Source organism: Struthio camelus, chromosome 15 (genome assembly GCF_040807025.1).
Source record: "Struthio camelus isolate bStrCam1 chromosome 15, bStrCam1.hap1, whole genome shotgun sequence".
Taxonomy (NCBI): Eukaryota; Metazoa; Chordata; class Aves; order Struthioniformes; family Struthionidae; genus Struthio; species Struthio camelus.
In genome coordinates, this window is record NC_090956.1 from 18,693,572 (window position 1) to 18,711,056 (window position 17,485).

Here is a 17,485-nt window from a genome sequence, read left to right on the forward strand (position 1 = left end):
TATAACGCTGCAAAATACCCTGAGTAGGAGGGAAGTATCAGTAGACTGATAATAAGTATAAAAACTCCTGAACTTTCAGAATTTAGCCCCTTTTGATCTCCCCTGCACAAAATTTCCTTTTTTGCCTGTGACTCCTCTCTGGATTCTTGTTTTGTTGCAGCTGAGGATAGGATTGTGAGCAAGAAAGAGGAAAATCCCCACCAGGGCATTCCTCGGCCAGTGGATCCAGATTTACTATCGGGACTCTCCAAGGAGAACAGTTCCCAGAGTCCTGAACAGGACCCTGTTCACCCACGCAGGTCAGAAAGGGTTCAGAGACCTCCCCTGGGGAAGAGGCAAAGCAGAGCGACGCTACGTGGAAAAAGTTTCAGGAGGTTGCCAGACCCCAGCCAGCAGAGAAATCCTGCTGCGGGGAGGCTGACGATATGTGGGGACTGTGGGAAGAGCTTCCGGGTGAGCTCCAACCTGGTCCAGCACCGGAGAATCCACACTGGAGAGAAACCCTTTGGCTGCGCCGAGTGCGGGGAGAGCTTCCGGCAGCGATCGCATCTCATCCAGCACCAGAGAATCCACACGGGGGAGAGACCCTACGAGTGCTCCGAGTGCGGGAAGAGCTTCAGTATGAGCTCAAAGCTGATCCGGCACCAGATAACCCACACGGGGGAGAAGCCCTACAAGTGTGCCGAGTGTGGAAAGAGCTTCTCTGGGAACTCGCAGCTGGTCCAGCACCAGCGAGTGCACACGGGGGAGAAACCCTTTGAGTGCAGCGACTGTGGGAAGAGCTTCAGCGTGAGCTCGGCCCTGACACGACACCAGAGAATCCACACAGGGGAGAAACCCTATGAGTGCGCAGCATGTGGCAAGAGCTTCAGCCAGAGCTCTGAGCTCATGAAGCACCAGCGGGTGCACACAGGGGAGAAGCCGTACGAGTGCTCCGAGTGTGGGAAGAGCTTCACGGTGAGTTCTGCCCTCATCCAGCACCGGCGGTTCCACATGGGTGAGCGCCCCTATGGATGCACCGAGTGCGGAAAGAGCTTCACTGTGAGCTCCCACCTCATCCAGCACCGCCGCTTCCACACTGGGGAGCGCCCCTACGAATGCACTGAGTGTGGGAAGAGCTTCCTGTGGAGGTCGGCCCTGCTCCGGCACCGCAGAGTCCACACAGGGGAGCGGCCCTATGCCTGTGCCGACTGTGGGGATAGCTTTCGGCAGAGTGCCCACCTCATCCAGCACCGGCGGATCCACACTGGGGAGCGCCCCTACGCCTGCACCAATTGTGGGAAGGGCTTCACCGTGAGCTCTGCGCTCCTCCGGCACCAGCAGATCCACAGGGGAGAGGAGCCCTAGGAGGGGTGAGTGTGGGGAGCAGTTGTGTCCGATACCCTGTGCGCTTTCCTGGGAAAGTGAAGCCCAGGGTCTCTCTCCTTTCAGTCTAATAACCACCCTGCTTTTGGAGGGTGAAAGCAATTTCTTTTTAGGAGAATGAGTGCTAAAAGGTAGAGACGGAAGAAGAGGAGAGTCGGTGCAAGGAGCTGAATTGGGAGTCTGGGGAACAGTGTGTGACAGAGCAGAGGAAGGAGGTGGTGTTCAGAGGGATAGCTCCTGGGAGAGGGAGAGGAACAAAGCACTTTGAAAAGGCTGCAAGATGTTTGGTGGTATATTTAAGAGAAGGGAAGTATCTTGTCTTTTGTCTGTGCGCACAATGTTTCAGACAATTTACAGAGGGAACTAAATGGACCATCTGAGAGCGTGCAAAGCTCTAGTTAGCAAAATGAAAGCTCTCACGTTCCCTTCCTGCTACTGCTTTGTTTAGAGGCTCTGAATTACCTACTCCAGGCCGTGGTCTGTGCCTGTAGCACAGAGAAGCTGTAAGCCTGATGTGCCTCAACTCCTCCCTGCTATTTGCCCACCCGAGCTGTGTCCAACAGCACGCTCGGTCACAGCACGGCAGAGTCCTGCGTGGTGTGCTGCATTCACAGGACATCAGTCTGAGGCCTTAGCCCACCCCTCTGGGGAGCAGAGCCAGCAAACACTGGTGGCAATCGCTGCGCAAGTGTGTAGTACTTGATGCCCACCTTGGTAATGCCCAGAGGCCTCTGTGGGAACTGCATCTGCGCAGTTGCTGAATTTGTGCTACTCCTGCTCATTGGGTTTCTGCTTGGAGAAGCCAGCCTTTCTCTAGAAACCGTGTGGAAGGGCTTCCTGGCGTTACAGGTTTGAGGATCTTTTTTTCCCCCCCCCCAATGTGGGAATTGAATGTTCCTTCTGAAAATATGGGAGTAAGAACTGAATTGTATGTTAATGAGACTTAATTATTTCTAAAATGTCCAAGTGTCCAAATAAAACCTTTTAAAAAATAGCATTTTCCCCATTTTCCCAGCTGTTTTGCCACCACAAGCAGAATCTTGTATAGTTCTTGTCATTCAGCAGCAGTGCTTGACCTCTCTGTAGCCATTAGATGTTGATGCTTTCGAACACCAGCAACGGGGAGTAATCATGAACATTGCCTTATACAGGGTGCTATGTGGTACAGAGCAGGGTTTTCCCTAGCTCAGTACTGCTCGAACCCCTGAGCCTTGCAGTGAGGGTTTGCCAGGAGCCCTATACAGCGTAGTTTGTGGCTCTGCTCCCTGTGCAATATGCCCTCACCCCTCCTCGCAAGAGACTCCTATATTGATGGAGGAAGTTGCATGATACCGGATGGTGGGTTTGAGCTGCAGCATCACTCTCCTCACACACAGATATCTAATTTATTCTTAGGAAGACACCACAGTAGCCAGCTCCCTGCAGTTTAGTACTTTCCATGGTATCTGGCTGGCTGGTGAACTGCTGTCCAGTCTAGAAACCTTCCAGCACCAGCTGAGACCAAGAGATCTGCCAGGCTTGGCCTGGGGAGCAGTGTCGGTACTAGAGCGCCTGGATGCAAGGGTCACCACAGAGGAGGCGGCAGTGAGCATTTCGGAGGGTCTCACTCCTGACCCTGGAGGATAAGAGTCCACGAGGGATGTAGCAGCATGCAGACGTCCCAGGGCCGGACAGCGGTTTTACTGCTTTAAAAGCAGCTTATAGAAAATGTGGGGGATGCACAGGGGTCATGATGGAGGGACAAAACAAACCCAGCTTCTCCCCAGCCACTGAACAGGGGCCAGGCTCACCCAGCTACTGCACAGCCACTCCGCAGAGGTGGGAGCGTAAAACCCAAGCAATGTTTGTGTCTGTGTGCTGACTGTGACGGCACGTTGTGCTCTCTTTGAATACTGGTCTGACGCTGAAGATGGCAAATGAAAGGAGCTAGTGCCTGGTTTGTCAAGTCCAACACCTGCTAACGAGGAAGAACGTGACAATAACGACGACAGTGAATTTTGTTTTGATGGGCCAGGTTGACGTGTTGGGGAAGCTCCCATCTGAAAGGCTGGACGTGCAAATGCTTCCACCTGCTATTCTGCCTTTTCATGCTGATCCTGTTTTACATGAGGAATTCACTGAATGATTTATTCTTTCTCTCTAAAATAGAGCAGCTAGAGAAGCTCACTAATGGCCTGGCCGGGGGCTGTCCAACTTTTGGTTTTCACGTGATGCCCTAGTTGTGTTCATGGTTTTATTTCTCTGAAATATGTTCATTTCCTACTGTATTTTTGCCTAAACCATCTCTCCCTGGTGCTCTGCTGACCCCTTTTCTCAGCATATCTTCTCCAAGTTTCTGGCTCTGTAGCTAAAGCCACTGAACCTCAGCCCCTAGACTCTCACTGTAAAATCACCCACTTGCCTTTGTGCAGGCTGTCGCGTATGTGGTGTTACTGGCCAGAATAGCTGCCTGGTCTGGTAGGATCTGAAGATCCACTACTGTGGTGTTTCATAAAACCCTCTGCCCTGCACACGCTGCATGAATCAGAAAGCAGAGCATGGACAACTTTTTCCTACCTCCAGACTTACTAGTGGCTCCTGTGCCCAGAGCTGAAGCCAGACCGTAGAGCAATTTTACATTTCTTGTGGAGCAAGTTAATGTCACGCGGGGGTAGAGCAAGCACTGCCAGGGAGCCGCTCAGAGCCTTGCCTCTCCTGCTGCTTTCACACAGTAAAACAATGAAATAGCCCCAGACTGACTGGGGAATTGAGATGCTTTCTCAGCTCTGCAAAAACACCACAGGCAGACTAAAGGGTTATACAGGCAATATATACAAGCAATGACAGAAAAATGATTCAGTGGTGCCTGAGGCCGCTGGATAGACAGGCAGGAAATCACAAAACTCCATTCAGCAGGGAAGGGGGAAACATTAAGCCTGAATCCTAACTCAGAAGCACGGCCAGGCCACAAGCAAGAGCAGAAACTGAAGCTTTGCACGCCAAGCAAGGTGCGTGGTAAAACCTGGGCCCGAAGGCAGCGCCCCTCCCTGCATAGGAGGAGGGAGGAAAAAACAGGATGGGATAGTTGTAGAGGGCATCCCTTTGGTGGGGTGGTTTTCTTCTACGCAGAACAGGGTTGGTGCAGAAATGGGCCAGTGATTAGAGCTGTTGGGGCTGCATGGTAGCGAGACACGTGCTGTGTGCAGGGGGAGTCCAGCATGCCTTTACGTCCTGAGTGCTGAAAGCCGGTGTCAGTTCTCCCTGCTTGCTCCTAAAATGCCCCATAATCTCACTGGCTGTACATTTTATGTCGGCTGAACATGCTGGCAACACTTTTCAAGAGAGGAAGCTCCTTGCGATGACTCTTGTCCCTTTATAACATCCTCATTTTCTCAGGCTCCTCTGAATTCCAGCCCTGCCACTGGGTTCATTTAGCTGAAGAGGCGAGGCCAGAGCAGCTCCACGTGCAGCTTCCAGCGAGAAGGTGTACGCGCGTGCCGTGAATCACAGCCCTCGGGCGAGGCGGGCGATGGATGCGTCTATAGCCAGCGCTTTGCAACTCCTGGCTCTGCTCATTGCTGGAGGCTGGGCACACACTCGGGGTTAGCGGCCGGCCACGCTTGCCCCCAGGCCGCCGCTGTGGGCTGTGGCCACCGGCAGTGCCCTGGGCTAGGCGGACCCCGGAGAGCTCTAGAGTCGCAGCAGGTGAGCAGCCGTGATGCAGTCGAAGCCGGACGGTTAAAAGGACAGTAAGCGAGGGCCTTGGCGGCCCAGCGCTGAGGGATGCGCTGAGGTTTGGCAGCGCTGGGCTCAGGCCAGGCATGCAGGGCCCTGGCAGAGACCCGGGCTGAGCTTCGGATGCCAGAACAGACCCCCACAACACAGCCGGCTCAGCAAGGGCGAGCGGCGGCTTCGTGAGCCCGCGTGCGGCAGGGCCCCGGGGGTTATCCTCACCTTCCCGCGGGGGGGCTTGGTTGCAATTGCCAACATCCAGGGGAAACCTTATGTTCCTGTCTTGTTTTTGCCCTTTATTGTTTTCTTCTTGGGGTTTTTTTTTCCCCCCAGCACGGAAGAAAGCCCTCAAAACTGTCTCGCTCAGAAGGAGCCTTCCCTTCTGCAGACAAACTTGCCGGCTCTGAGACCTCCCCCCGCCGCCGGGCTTCCTTCGCAGCTGTTCATAGCGTTTTCCCCCCCCGAGGACACGCAGGCCCCTCCCAACCGAGCTCCCGAGCCGCCGCCCCGCTCCGGCCGCAGGAGGCGACGCGCCCACGCCGGCAGGGGAAGCCCCGCCTGCGCCTGCGCGGTGCCACGCGCCGGCCGCCCCGGGGCGGGGCCTCCAGCAACGGCCGCGCCGCCGTTGGCCGAAGGCTGGGCGAGGTGGGGCGGGGGGCGGTGGAGGAGAACGCCCCTGTGTGACGTCCCGGCCGCCTCCCCCAATGGGAGGCGCCGGCGCGTGGCGTCGGTGGTTCCTGATTCGCCGCGTCGCCACCGCCTCCTGAATAAATTACCGGCGGCCGGCGGGGGTCTTTGTCTCGCGCTTTGGGGCGGCGTGCGAGCGGCGGCGGCGCTGGGGTGAGTGCGCGCGGCGCGTCTCTATGGCAACGCGGCGCGGGCGGGGGCCGCGGCTCCGGTGCGCCGGTGGGGCCGCTCCCGAGCCGGGGCCGGGCTGCGGCGCCGCGGCCTCCCTCCGCCGGGCCCTCGCCTCAGCCGGGCGGTCCCGCAGGCGCCTCCCGTCGTGGCTCGCGCGTTGTCCGTCGCCGCCGGCCCCTTGGTGAGAGCGGCGGGGCGGCCGGAGGCGCCGCGGGAGGCGAGGCCCCCGCCGCCCTGTGCGGCTCGGGCGGCCGCCGGGCAGGCGGGGCTCCTCCGGGCGAGAGCCGCCGCCGAGCTGCGCTCCGTCCCCGCTCCGCTCCTGGCCGCTGGAACCGGGCCGCGGGCGGACGGTCTCGGACGCGCCCCCCGTGTCGCGGGGCCTCCCTCCGGTCCGTGGGCCGGCGTCGGCAGAGCCGCCCGCCGCCCCTGGAGCGGAGGGCGGAGGGAGGTCCCGTGCCGTGACCCCCGCGGGCACGGGGGAGCCCGCTCGCGTCCCTCGGCTCTCCCTGCCCTGGCCCAGCTCTCTGGAGAGCCTGGAAGAGGACGGTCTCGGAGGCCTTTTGCTGTCCCCGCTCTTCCATTGTTAGATGGAACAAGTGTCGCATTCAGGCCTCACAATGCTTCGTGCTTGCCCCCAGCACCGCCTTACACGCGTCTGCTGTGGACGCTAGTTGCTGGCCCTGCTTGGGGGTGTCACGGGCGCATCTGGCTGAGCGCAGCCTCCCCTCGGGAGGGCACTGGGAGCCTGAACCGCCTGCTGGCCGAGGCAGGGCAGGGGCTGGCTCCCCTCATGGCAAGGGCTCTTCAGTGTGTTCCTGGGTACTTGTCACTCCCCACAGTGAGTAACTAACCTGTCCCTTGTACCCCTCTCTTAGCCAACAGGGAAAAATGCACTTCTAGACTAGCAGTGCCCGAGACTTGCGATACTGCATATGTTTATGCTGTGTCTAGAGCAAGTCTTAAACTCACCTGGGATCAAGGGTGAATGAGCAGTGTCAGGGGAAAATGCAGTAATTTGTTCTATGGGTTTTGATTTCCAACAGCAGCCAGTGCCAGATATTCCGGGGGAGGAGGAGATGTGAAGCTTTCCTAATGCTATTGCTAAGCTACCTTTGTGATAACTCTTCAGGCTACTAAGCTTGAAGGGTTTTGTCTCTGCTGGAGAGATGTTTGGGTAGGTCCAGCTGTGTGCTGCTACTTGTGCCCTTGCTTTAACACTTGCAAACTTATTGCCTTGAAGTTGCATGCGAGTGTAATACAAAGCGTGAACTCTGTACTGGGTAGGTGTTCTGTGAATTATTGAACTGCTGAGAGTGCCCAAGCAAAGCAAACCTGCAGCATCAGTGTCTACTTTTATGCCCTTCAAAAATCTAGGGGTTATTGGGGTGTCTCGGCTAGCTTCCTGTACAGAGAATGGCTGTTCACCTTGAATGCAAAGTTATGCAAACATGCATAAGGAAAACTAATAACTGACTAGATGAGGATGGGATAGTTTCTAGGAGGGCTTGAAAACCATTACTAGAGAAGTTTGTAGCGCTGAGCTGTTCTGTAACAAACCTTCACTGTGTTTCTCCAGCTCTGCTATCCTGACTCTTCTAGCTGTTGGATTCCCCCCAGGCAGGCTGCTGTCAGGGCGCTGGAGAGGTGCGTGTTTACTCTGAACATCAGCCAGGGTCCTGACGGGCAGAGCTCCTCGTAGCAAACGTTCCAGTCTCTGGAGTGAAGGCAGGCAGCTGTGAGAACCTCCCTTTCAGTGTGTAAGACACTGCCTCTTTCAGAAGAGCAGACGCCCCAAGAAACCAGTGCGCTGGCCAGTGACCATCTTGGGGTTTCGATTACCAATTTGTGAATAAGAGCAATAGTTCATGGTGACGTGAGAGTTGTAGTACCCTGTGATTTCCCCTCCGCCAAGTTTTCATGACATATCCTAATACTGAAAAGGATAGGGTTTTGACATGTGCTGACTTGCCCCTTGAGTTCGTGGCTCATCAGGGAGATGTCTGTACTGGAGACTATCAGGGAAAATCTTAGCTTGCATATTTTCTTGTGCTTATACTGCCCTGACCTCTGGCTGTAGGGGCTGGTGTCGCCATTGCCCCATCTACTGCTGTAGAGAAGAGGATGTCAAACAGCCTTTATTCCTCCTTTACCTCTTTCCTCTTCTTGCCTGCCCTCCTCCCCCCCCCCCCCCAAAGAAAAAAGCACTCTGGGACATGCATGTCTGAGAGTGCATCAGAGTCTTAAAATGAGACTTTGCCTGCTATCCTTTTCTAGCACAAGCCAGTGTTACTGGGGCAAGAATTCATTGCTCTGATCAATTGTTTTTATCTAAAGCCATTCACGTTGTAGAAGCACTTCTCCATTGTATGGCCTGTATAGAACATACAGTGCCGAGCTCCAGCGTTGGTGAGTGCAGCTAAATACCGAAGTGGTTCTTGGGCATAGATGTGAAGGCTCTAAGAGGTAAGTCAGCAGACCTGTTGTCTTGCCCAAAGATGATCTCAGGAGCCATGCTATGTATATTTGACCACTGGGAGCCTCTAACAGTTGTTGCTTTTAGTTACTGTAGTTTCTGATGTTTGATCTGGTGAACTCCTTTGTGTTGGACTTATCTTCTACTCTGTGCCTCCTCTAAGGGATGAGCAATCCTGAAGTGCCCTTCATAGCTATAGGCTCACTGCTCATCTGTATCTGCAGCTGTTGCAGGCCTGGCAGTGCCTAAAGGTAGCACGCCCTGCCTCCAGGATCCTAGCTCTCTGGGAGTATAAGACAAACTGGAACTAGTTCATCTAGTTGAAGTTTAGGATTTGCATCTCTTGAGCAGAGCCAGGCCTGAACTAAGCTGGACAGAAAGCCAGGGCATTATGAAGCCCTGCACACCTGTGGTGGCAGAAGTCTGGCTGCCTTGCTGAGCTGCTGGGTGAGTGGGCTTCTCCCAGTTGTACCCCGTGGCAGGCTTCTGCCTGAACTGGGGCAGGTGGTTTAGCTTCTCTGCCCTGATTTCCCTTCCTCAGGATAGGTACTTCCTGATGTTTGAAGCCTGAGTGCAGCTCTGGTGAGCGGAGGTAGCTACTGTTTGCTGACCCAGTAGCTATTCTAGAGTAAACACGTTTGCTGTTAACGATCAGAGAGACAATATAGAACCTAAGCTTGGTTTCCTCAGATCTCTCTGAGCCCTTGTCCCTGTGCGTCTGTATCCCTTGGCTATGTAATCCTGCCCTAAACATCTCCATCCCAAGGATGCGGAGGCTGTGCTGTGGCTTGCCCTGTAGGGAGGTGTAGTGGTGGGGTTGTAGGGTTGTTGCCCGTCATGAATCTTGCTGCTGAACTGGGCTTTCTCACATCATGAAATAATGCTTTAGTTGGTTCTGTAAGGTCCCCATCAGTGCTTCTACTTGGGGGGAGGCTCCTTCCTGGTGACTGCATGGTCACAGGTGACACGTTCACCCTGGTAACATGCTCCTGAAAGTGGGTGCTGGGCCTGAGTCAGAGGGACTTGCTGTACTGTGCCCAGGGATGTGTGCTCTGACCCAGCTCCCTGTGCTCCAGGCTGTCTGCAGAGCACTTCTCTGCAGAAGTGTTGAGGGCAGTGAGAGTGACTGGAAAACAAAGGGGACTAGCAACCCTGATGTGAGGAACTGGAGGGCAGTTAATTTATAACTAGTGCTCTTCTGCATTAGCCTGTTGTAAGCTGGGAGCCAGCAACCCATCTGCCAACCCTGGCTTCATGCTAACTAGCTTGGCATGCTGTCAGCTCCTTATCTTGTTTACTGTTCTCCCAGCCTCCAAACATGGGCTGAGCAGTGTGTCTGCAGATGCAGCCCACCTAAGGAGCCTTGAATTGAAGCGGGGGGGAGCATGAGGGATGGCTCCTTTAGAGCAAGCGTGTACTGAAGCACTGGCAAGGTGCTCGGTTCAGTGCTTATCTGGCAAGCCTGCCTGTAAGTTGATGGTGTTGCTCAGCACAAAGCTGATTACTGGTCCATTTTATAAATGCTGTTGCTGGATTTATGGCTTAACCAGGGGGTCCACCTGGTATAAGCCAGGTGTCTTGCTCTGGATCTGGGAGCTGCTTGTGCAATCCTGCCCCATCTGAGGAGGAGATTTTTTTTTCCTTTTCATATTGGTGAGGAAGATCCCAGTTACTTCTGCCTAACCAGTTTTACTTTAAACTCCTGGAGAAGAGTGTTTGAGCAGTGGTAGCAGGAGTACTCTCTGCAGCTCGCTCTGTTCAGACAGCGTCTGCTTTGCCTTCTCATGGAGTACAGCCCAGGAAAGGCAGAGTTGTAGAATCTGCCCCTGCTTTGCAGTTTCCCCTTCAAATCCCCTGTTGTAGGGGAGATCTTGAGTTCTCTGCCTTCAGAGCTTAGCTGGCCTAATTCATTGCTGCTTTCTTCTGGGGAGGCTCTGCACTGCTGCAGAAGTGAAGCTGGTTGAGATAGCATCTCTGGAGGAGAGGTGCTCCCCTTTGCAGTTATTCTGCTCTCTCACTGGAGGAGAGAGTTGGCAGCACCAGTGAAAAGCAGCTTGCTCATAACTGCAGTGCAGATTTCTAACACAAAGTCTCTGGCCCTCCTCAGCCAGGGCCCATCCTGAAGTGGGAAACCTAATACAGGCTGCTTCATGTATTGTAGGTGGTCTCCAAGGCTAATATTTTGTGAGCTAGGTGTTAGTGTTAGGAGGTTCCTCTGGGATAGGTGAGTTGAACAAGTAAGACTGCTCACCTGCAAGTGCTTTGGTGTACAGTGAGGATGGCAAGGGGCTGCTCCTCGCCAGCCTGTGTGGTGATGCAGCTCTCCAAGGCTCTCTTTGAGACTGCTCTGTACTTCCTAACCATTCAATCCCCCTGTTAAGGTAGCTTTTCCTCCAAGATCCCTCTCTAATCTTGCCTTTCAGGTTGCCTAGTCTCCAGCATTCATCTGTGGAGCCATGCCATCGGTTATGGAGGGCTCAGAGAGGGGAGAAGAAGGGGAAAACTTTCACTATGAGGAAACAGAAGATGACAATGTCAGGTGAGTCCTGCTGGCCCTGTCTTGCAACATGGCCCAGATCCTGTCCTGGGCGAGACAGGAAAGTCTCTGGGCAAGAGTGAACCTTTCATTCCTCCAAAAAGGAATGAGTGACTGTAATAGGTGACTAAAAGGGGTGCGTTGCCAAATCAAGTTCTATGTAGTAGAGTCTGTTTAATCAAAAGTCCACAGGTGGGAGGGACGGGAAGGAAATGTCTGGCTGAGGCTGACAACAGGGAGATACTTCTCAATCTGTGCCACTGAAGTCACATTTCAGAAATGCTTTGACCATTTGGCAATCTTGTTTATCCCTTCCTGGCCAAGGTGAACCAGCCTTTCATGGCTTGCTGGTCAGTGTCTCATGTGATAGCAACTACTTCTTTTGAAAGATGACTCTAGAGGTGAACTCTGCTCTAGTGAGCTGCATTTCTTGCCTTTGCGCAATACCCGAAGGTTTATGCAGGGATCTCTTCCCCAGAGACTAGTTTAAAAGACAAATTCAAACACTGGTAAATGAAGTTCTGTAATCTCCTTACTCATTTATGTCCCTCTGTAGCCTTTTTGTAATGTCTGTGGAATTGAATTGAAAAGTGGATGTGGAACAGCTTGAATAAGCTGAGGCAAGAATCTGTCTAGCTGGGACTGGAGCCGCTCAGCACTTGAGGGGAGGATGTAGTTGCATCTGTTCCTACAGAGACTAGAACTGATGCTGTAATGTGATGTCCTAAAGAACAGTTATTTCACGTACTCCTTCAAAGATACAAGGAGTTGTTCAGTTCTCCATCCATACAATGAGTAGCTGTGTGCAGATGAACATGATGTACTTGTTTTCCCATGCATGCACTGAAACATGCTCAAAGTAAAAGCTTCAGACTTGAAAATGGGGGGGGTGGGATGCTTCTCAAAACACCTAGACAGGCTAGTTGACTTTTTTACTTAACAGGCTCAGCTTCATGAGAAGTTAGTGATACCTGCTTCTCCTATCACATCCAATTTTCTCTAGCCTGTTGGTGGCATGAGTCTGGAGTGTTCAAGGTTCATTTTAAAAATTAATGTGAACGCACCATGTACAGCAAGCCACAGTCAAAATAACTATGTAAGCTGCACTGTGGCATTATTCATGTAAGTTGTTGGTAACTGTACCAAACTCCAGGTAGGTGCAGTGGCTGTAGTGTAAGATCAGAGGTCTTGGAAGGAGAACTTGTAGAAATCCCCCAAAACAACATAATTTAGGACAAACAAGCTTTTCAAAGATGATCTTGTCCTGTTTCATTATTTGGATCCCATCTCTCCCCAGCAGTTGGCTATCCTTGATACTCTGATCATGAAAGCCAAGGTCTTGCACATGTGTGCATCTGTTTCTATGTGAGCATCTATGTGTGCGTCTTTCACTTCCAGGATGAGCGCCAGCACAGCTCCTGTGCCCCTTTACCACTGCCCCTGTGGTGGCTCTTGATATACTCAAGGTTGCCTTTGGTGTTATTGTTGAGGCTTGCATAAATGAGCAGCAAAAGTAATGGTCCAAGGATCAAAGATCCTTGACAATTGTTTCAGCAGCCTGTCTGAGCCCCTGGCAAGTACTGAGCCTTTTAAAATGGCAAGTCTGGCAGATGAGGGCCTACGTGTGCAGGCCTTATCTCTCCCAACCATGTCAGGTCCCTGGGAGAGGCTGCTGCCTATCCCTGTGTATCTGCTCCAAACTGCACCAGAGATTCAGGGAGCATGGGGTCCCTCAAAGCACAGCAGGGATGAACTTGGTGCTGCATGAGGAAGCTTGACATCAGTGGAGCTCTCCCCCCTTTTTTTTTTTTTGGCTGCAGTCCCACCAGCCTCTCGGAGCTGCTGAAGGAGGGAACAAAGGAATCCCATGATCATGCAGAGAATTCTAAGTTTGTCAAAGACTTCCTGAAAGGACAGATCAAGAAGGAGGTTTTCAAGGTGAGTGCTGTTCCACTTTCTTGGCAGAGAAGCTCTTTACTGATATATCCAATGACTGATGCATACTGAAGACTTACTGAAGCTGAGCACCACTGGCTTGTGCTGAGAGGGGTTTCTGGTAGTTAAAATTACTGGAGGGCTCTTGTCAGGGGATCCCATCCAGTGTGTCCTACAGCTAGAATTCAGGATGGTGATGAGCATGCTGGCCAGGCACAAGTTTGCTTTAGGTGTAGGTTTCTGGCCACACGGCTGACTGCTCAAGGACAGGCAGCTGTGGCTGCTGCAAAGATACTGATGGGATGAGCAGCCTCATAGAGGTAAAATCCTGGCTGGCCTGTGGTGCTTATTCCATCCCCTGGGGATTAGTTTTTCCTCCATAGGTGCCAGGACATATTGCTATTTAATCTGTACAGAAGAGATGGATTTTTGGGTCTGAGCAGCACTGCCTGATCCTGAAGATCTTGGGCCATATGCAGTAGTCCCCTGTGGCACTAGGGTGCTGGTGCTACTTGCACCTCTTGGGTGAAGTCAGTCCCTATGCCTTGCTCTCAAGCTGATAGGAGGCCCGGAGCATGCAGTCAGCAATGTTGGACTAGTAGTTCTCAGCGCATGCTCTGCAGGCAATTTTATTATGAAACTAGGTGAAGAGCCTCTGGTCCTTCAGGCAATACAAGCTTGGTATGGGCTCTCCAGGCTGGTTTTGTGCAGAGCCCTGGGGCTTTCTCCCTGTGGGCCCAAGCCCCATTCTGGAGGGGAGTAGTCACAAGGTGCAGAAGGTGTGATGTACAGATTGAGTGAGTAACTTCTCATGTTAGCTGTGCTTTGTCCGTAGCTGGCTACTGTGGCACTCTACTTCACGTACTCTGCTCTGGAAGAGGAAATGGATCGCAACAAAGACAACCCAGTCTTTGCCCCTCTGTATTTCCCTCTAGAGCTCCACCGGAGAGAAGCATTGGTCAAAGACATGGAATATTTCTATGGAGAAGACTGGAAGGAGAAGATCCAGTGTTCAGAAGCAACTAAGCATTATGTGGACAGAATCCATCATGTGGGACAGCATGAGCCAGAGTTGTTAGTGGCCCATGCTTATACACGCTACATGGGGGACCTCTCAGGTGGCCAGGTGCTGAGGAAGGTAGCCCAGAGGGCCCTGAAGCTGCCCAGTACTGAGGAAGGGATCCAGTTCTACATATTTGAAAACATTTCCAATGCACAACAGTTCAAGCAACTCTACAGGGCCAGGATGAATGCTCTAGACTTGGACAAGAACACCAAGGAAAGGATTGTGGAAGAAGCCAACAGGGCTTTCAGATTTAACATGCAGGTATCAAATCCCTTGAGTCTCTATCCCTGTAGGTGCTGCTGCTTTTAGCTCCGCACCAGCTCCTGAGCCCAGGTTAATGCAGGCAAACTGCTCATCTGGAAAAGTGGTTTGGGTCCCCTCCACTGGGGGGCAGCAGGATTCTGCCTTTGTCTTGTGTGGGAATCTGGTCTGAAGAGCTCTTCTGCTACCTCCTGGACACCTGACAAGTATTGGGCAGGAATTTCTCCCTGCACACTGTTGCTATACCTGAGCCTTTGATTAGGACTAAACTGAGACATCTTGGACTATAACATTCCAATGGGCTGGGTGGCTCTAAAGCAGAGCTCTAACTTTGAGATAATTTTAAACAGCTTGAGCCTAGATGCCTGCTCTCATGCTGTCATCTCACCATTGCCCCTTCCAGGTTATAGTACACCTCCTGACTCACCTGGAGATCTGAGATGTTGTCCAGTGGGCAAAAAGGCCTCTAGCCCATGGCCTCTCTTCCTTCCCACAATACTTGCATCTTGCATGGAATGACTGAGCCGTCCCCTGCCGTAGACAGAGGGGGCATAGTCTCAGTTACTGGACTGAAGTCTTAATCTGTGCCTCTAGCAGTTCTTTGTGGTTTAAGCTGGTCAGAAATGTGGTGGGGGTGTAGTAGGCTCCTTTGTGTCAGATCCTTACAGAAACCCCTGGCAGTGGAGCTGGAAGGGGCTGCCTGACTCCTCTGAACAGGAGCAGTGATTTCCTAGAGAAGGTCTAGAGAAGGGAAGGGAGAGCTCACTGCCTCATCCTTGCTTGCCTTCCAGCCTGCTGTGGATGCAGCAGGGTCATGCCATGTGTGCTCCTGGATACGGAGGTCTAACCTGAGATGCTCTTGGTACAGGCTGTGCCTTCTCAGAGGTGTAGCATGTGCTACATCTTGCCAAGTGCCTGCCTGCAAGGCTTTCTGAAATAGAAGCAAATGCTCTACTTGCTATTTGGGTGGATGGAGGTAGAAATGACTTTTCCTGTTCTCCAGATCTTCAATTGATCTGAGTGAAAGCTGTACAGCTCTGCCTGCCTCATGCACTCACTGTGACCACTTACAGGTATTTGATGAACTGGACAAGATTGGCATGTCCCTAACAGAAGAAGCCCAAGATGGAGGCGTCCCCATCCACGATGGAAAAGGAGACCTACGCAAATGCCCTTACTATGCAGACAAACTAGGTAGGTTTTAGGCAATGACGGTTGCAGTATAGATACAGCAAGGGATTGGCAGCACTAATGGTGTTTTCTGTGTTGTAGCTGGCAATGCAGGACCTGGCTGTCCCTATCATGCTGCTGTGACCTTGGCAAAGCAGCCCATAGTGCAGCTGATCCTTGCGGCTTGTGTTGCTGTGGCAGCAGGAGTTGCAGCGTGGTACGTAATGTGATGGGAAGAGCAGTCTGCAGCTCTACATGGTGGCAAAAGGAGAGGTGCACCCTGTCCTTCTTCAGACTGTTCCCCTGCTATTGGTGGAGATGACTGCAGGGTGGAAGTAAGACAATAAACAGAATCCAGAGGGACTGTCCAGGACTTTCTGCACATGAGTAATGCAAGCATTGTAATATAATGTCTTAGCAAACTAGTGTACAGGATTGTGTTGGTGAGTGGGTATGAGGATTCCAGGTTGGCACTGCTCTATTCGGACTGGGGCAACTTGTAAGGCTGCAAATGTCTTGTCCTGTACTAGCAAAGGCTTTATGCGCTTGGCTTTCCATCTCCTTCCTGGAAGGAGCATCCCAGGAAGGTGCCATCAGTCTTTTTGGTGAAGAGCACTCAAGTTTCCTATCATGAGAAACTGCTGGAGAGGTACAGTAATGCTACAGTGGCTATGCCACAGGGCTATTAGTTCAGGGAAGGAATGTACTGCTTGTTCCAGTGTCCTGGGGACCAAGTGTAACTTGTGTTGGAAGGACTCTGCCCTCTTACAGGATGGTTAGAGGGAGGGCAGTGCTCCCTGGATGAGAGGACAGGACCAAATGTGTGGGTGGGGGTATGAAGGTGACATGTTTATTGTGCAACATTGATTTTTGCTGAAGCCTTGATGGGAATAAAAAGTTGCTATGCTGCAGCAGGGGAAAGCCAAAAGTGCATCATTATGTGGTAGGAAACAAGGGTTATAGGTACCTATCAGGGATGTGGAAGGCTGGAGAGGGAGGCTAATAGAGAAACAGACTCCCACACTGTCCTACTCATCTCCTGAGACTCCTGTCAGACTGACCCATGCTGTTCCCCAGAGACACTGCTGTCCTTAGTCCCCACCTTCTCCCTGCTGCCTCCCCATAGGTTTCCCCCCTGCCCAGTTCCTGTGAGAGGAAAAAGTTGCAGTAAGTGCCTGCTGCTGCTCCTTACAGGGCCTAGGTTAAGCCAGGTGTTGTCACTGTATGTGCCTTTGCCCTTGTGCCTTCTGCCCTCTTTGAGGCCAGAGGCTGTGTCAGGATGCTTCTGCCTTCTAGCTCTGAGCCCCAAGACCCTTGTGCCCTCCCTGCCAGCTGGGGGTCCTGCACATCTTGCCTGCTCTGCTCCAGCTGTGCTGGGAGGAGATGCTTCACTCAGAATCACACAATGGCTGAGGTTGGAAGTGACCTTTAAAGATCATCTAGTCCAAGCCCCCTGCTCAAGCAGGGTCACCTAGAGCAGGATGCTCTCCAGATGGTTTCTGAACTGTCTCCAAGTAAAGAAGTTTTTCCTTATGTTCAGGTGGAATTTCCTGTGTTTCAGTTTGTTCCTGTTGGTGCTTGTCCTGTCACTAGACACCACTGGAAAGAGCCCACCCCATCCCCTTTACACCCTCCCTTCAGCTATTTATTTATGATTCCCTCCTCAGTCTTGTCCAAGCTGAAGAGTCCTAGCTCTCTTCCACCTTTCCTCCTATGAGAGATGCTCCAGTCCCTCAGTGGCCCAAATCTGCCCCTGGGGCAGGTGCGGTGTCCTGTATGGCACCAGCAGCTGCCCCTTTGCTGTCAGCTTCCCAGGATGGTGCTGGGCCTGAGAGAGGCCCTGGGCTTGGTAACACATCCCTCCAGCCTAGCCTTGTGGTGGGATTTCTCCTCCTTGACTGAGTGCTTGGGGCAGGGAGAGGAGGTTTCTGAGGGGCTGTGGCCTTCCCCAACTGTGCCCAGGGCTGGGCCTGCTGCCTCTCCTGCCTGGCACAAAGCCCAAGCTCATCCCTGGGCTTGGTACCCCTGTCCCCTTGCTGTGTAGTCACTCCTGATCCTCAGCTCTGCAGCAGGGCTGGAGTAGGGTGAGAAGAAAAGCTGTACACTGAGC

The 17,485-nt window shown here is 52.7% G+C and overlaps 2 protein-coding genes across 3 annotated transcripts in view; both read left to right on the forward strand.

The window, feature by feature from the left end:
* Nucleotides 1–2,359, forward strand: part of LOC104143888 (zinc finger protein 436) — an 8,535-nt gene extending 6,176 nt beyond the window's left edge. Inside the window, exon 3 of the mRNA XM_068907814.1 lies at nt 161–2,359. Coding sequence (XP_068763915.1) covers nt 161–1,347 — 1,187 coding nt within the window. The 3' untranslated portion in view covers nt 1,348–2,359. The remainder of the gene's footprint in view (nt 1–160) is intronic.
* On the forward strand, nt 1,285–16,914 carry HMOX2 (heme oxygenase 2). 2 transcript variants are annotated; one of them, XM_068907816.1, is made up of 6 exons: nt 1,285–1,352; nt 10,831–10,946; nt 12,764–12,881; nt 13,714–14,205; nt 15,279–15,399; nt 15,478–16,914. In XM_068907816.1, exons 2-6 carry the CDS (start codon nt 10,864–10,866, stop codon nt 15,603–15,605), a joined length of 942 nt encoding a protein of 313 aa, XP_068763917.1. In that variant the 5' UTR covers nt 1,285–1,352; nt 10,831–10,863; the 3' UTR covers nt 15,606–16,914. The 2 variants fall into 2 exon arrangements, with proteins under 2 accessions (XP_068763917.1, XP_068763916.1); XM_068907815.1 differs by lacking the exon at nt 1,285–1,352 and adding an exon at nt 5,774–5,916.
* The last annotated feature ends 571 nt before the right edge of the window (nt 16,915–17,485 follow it).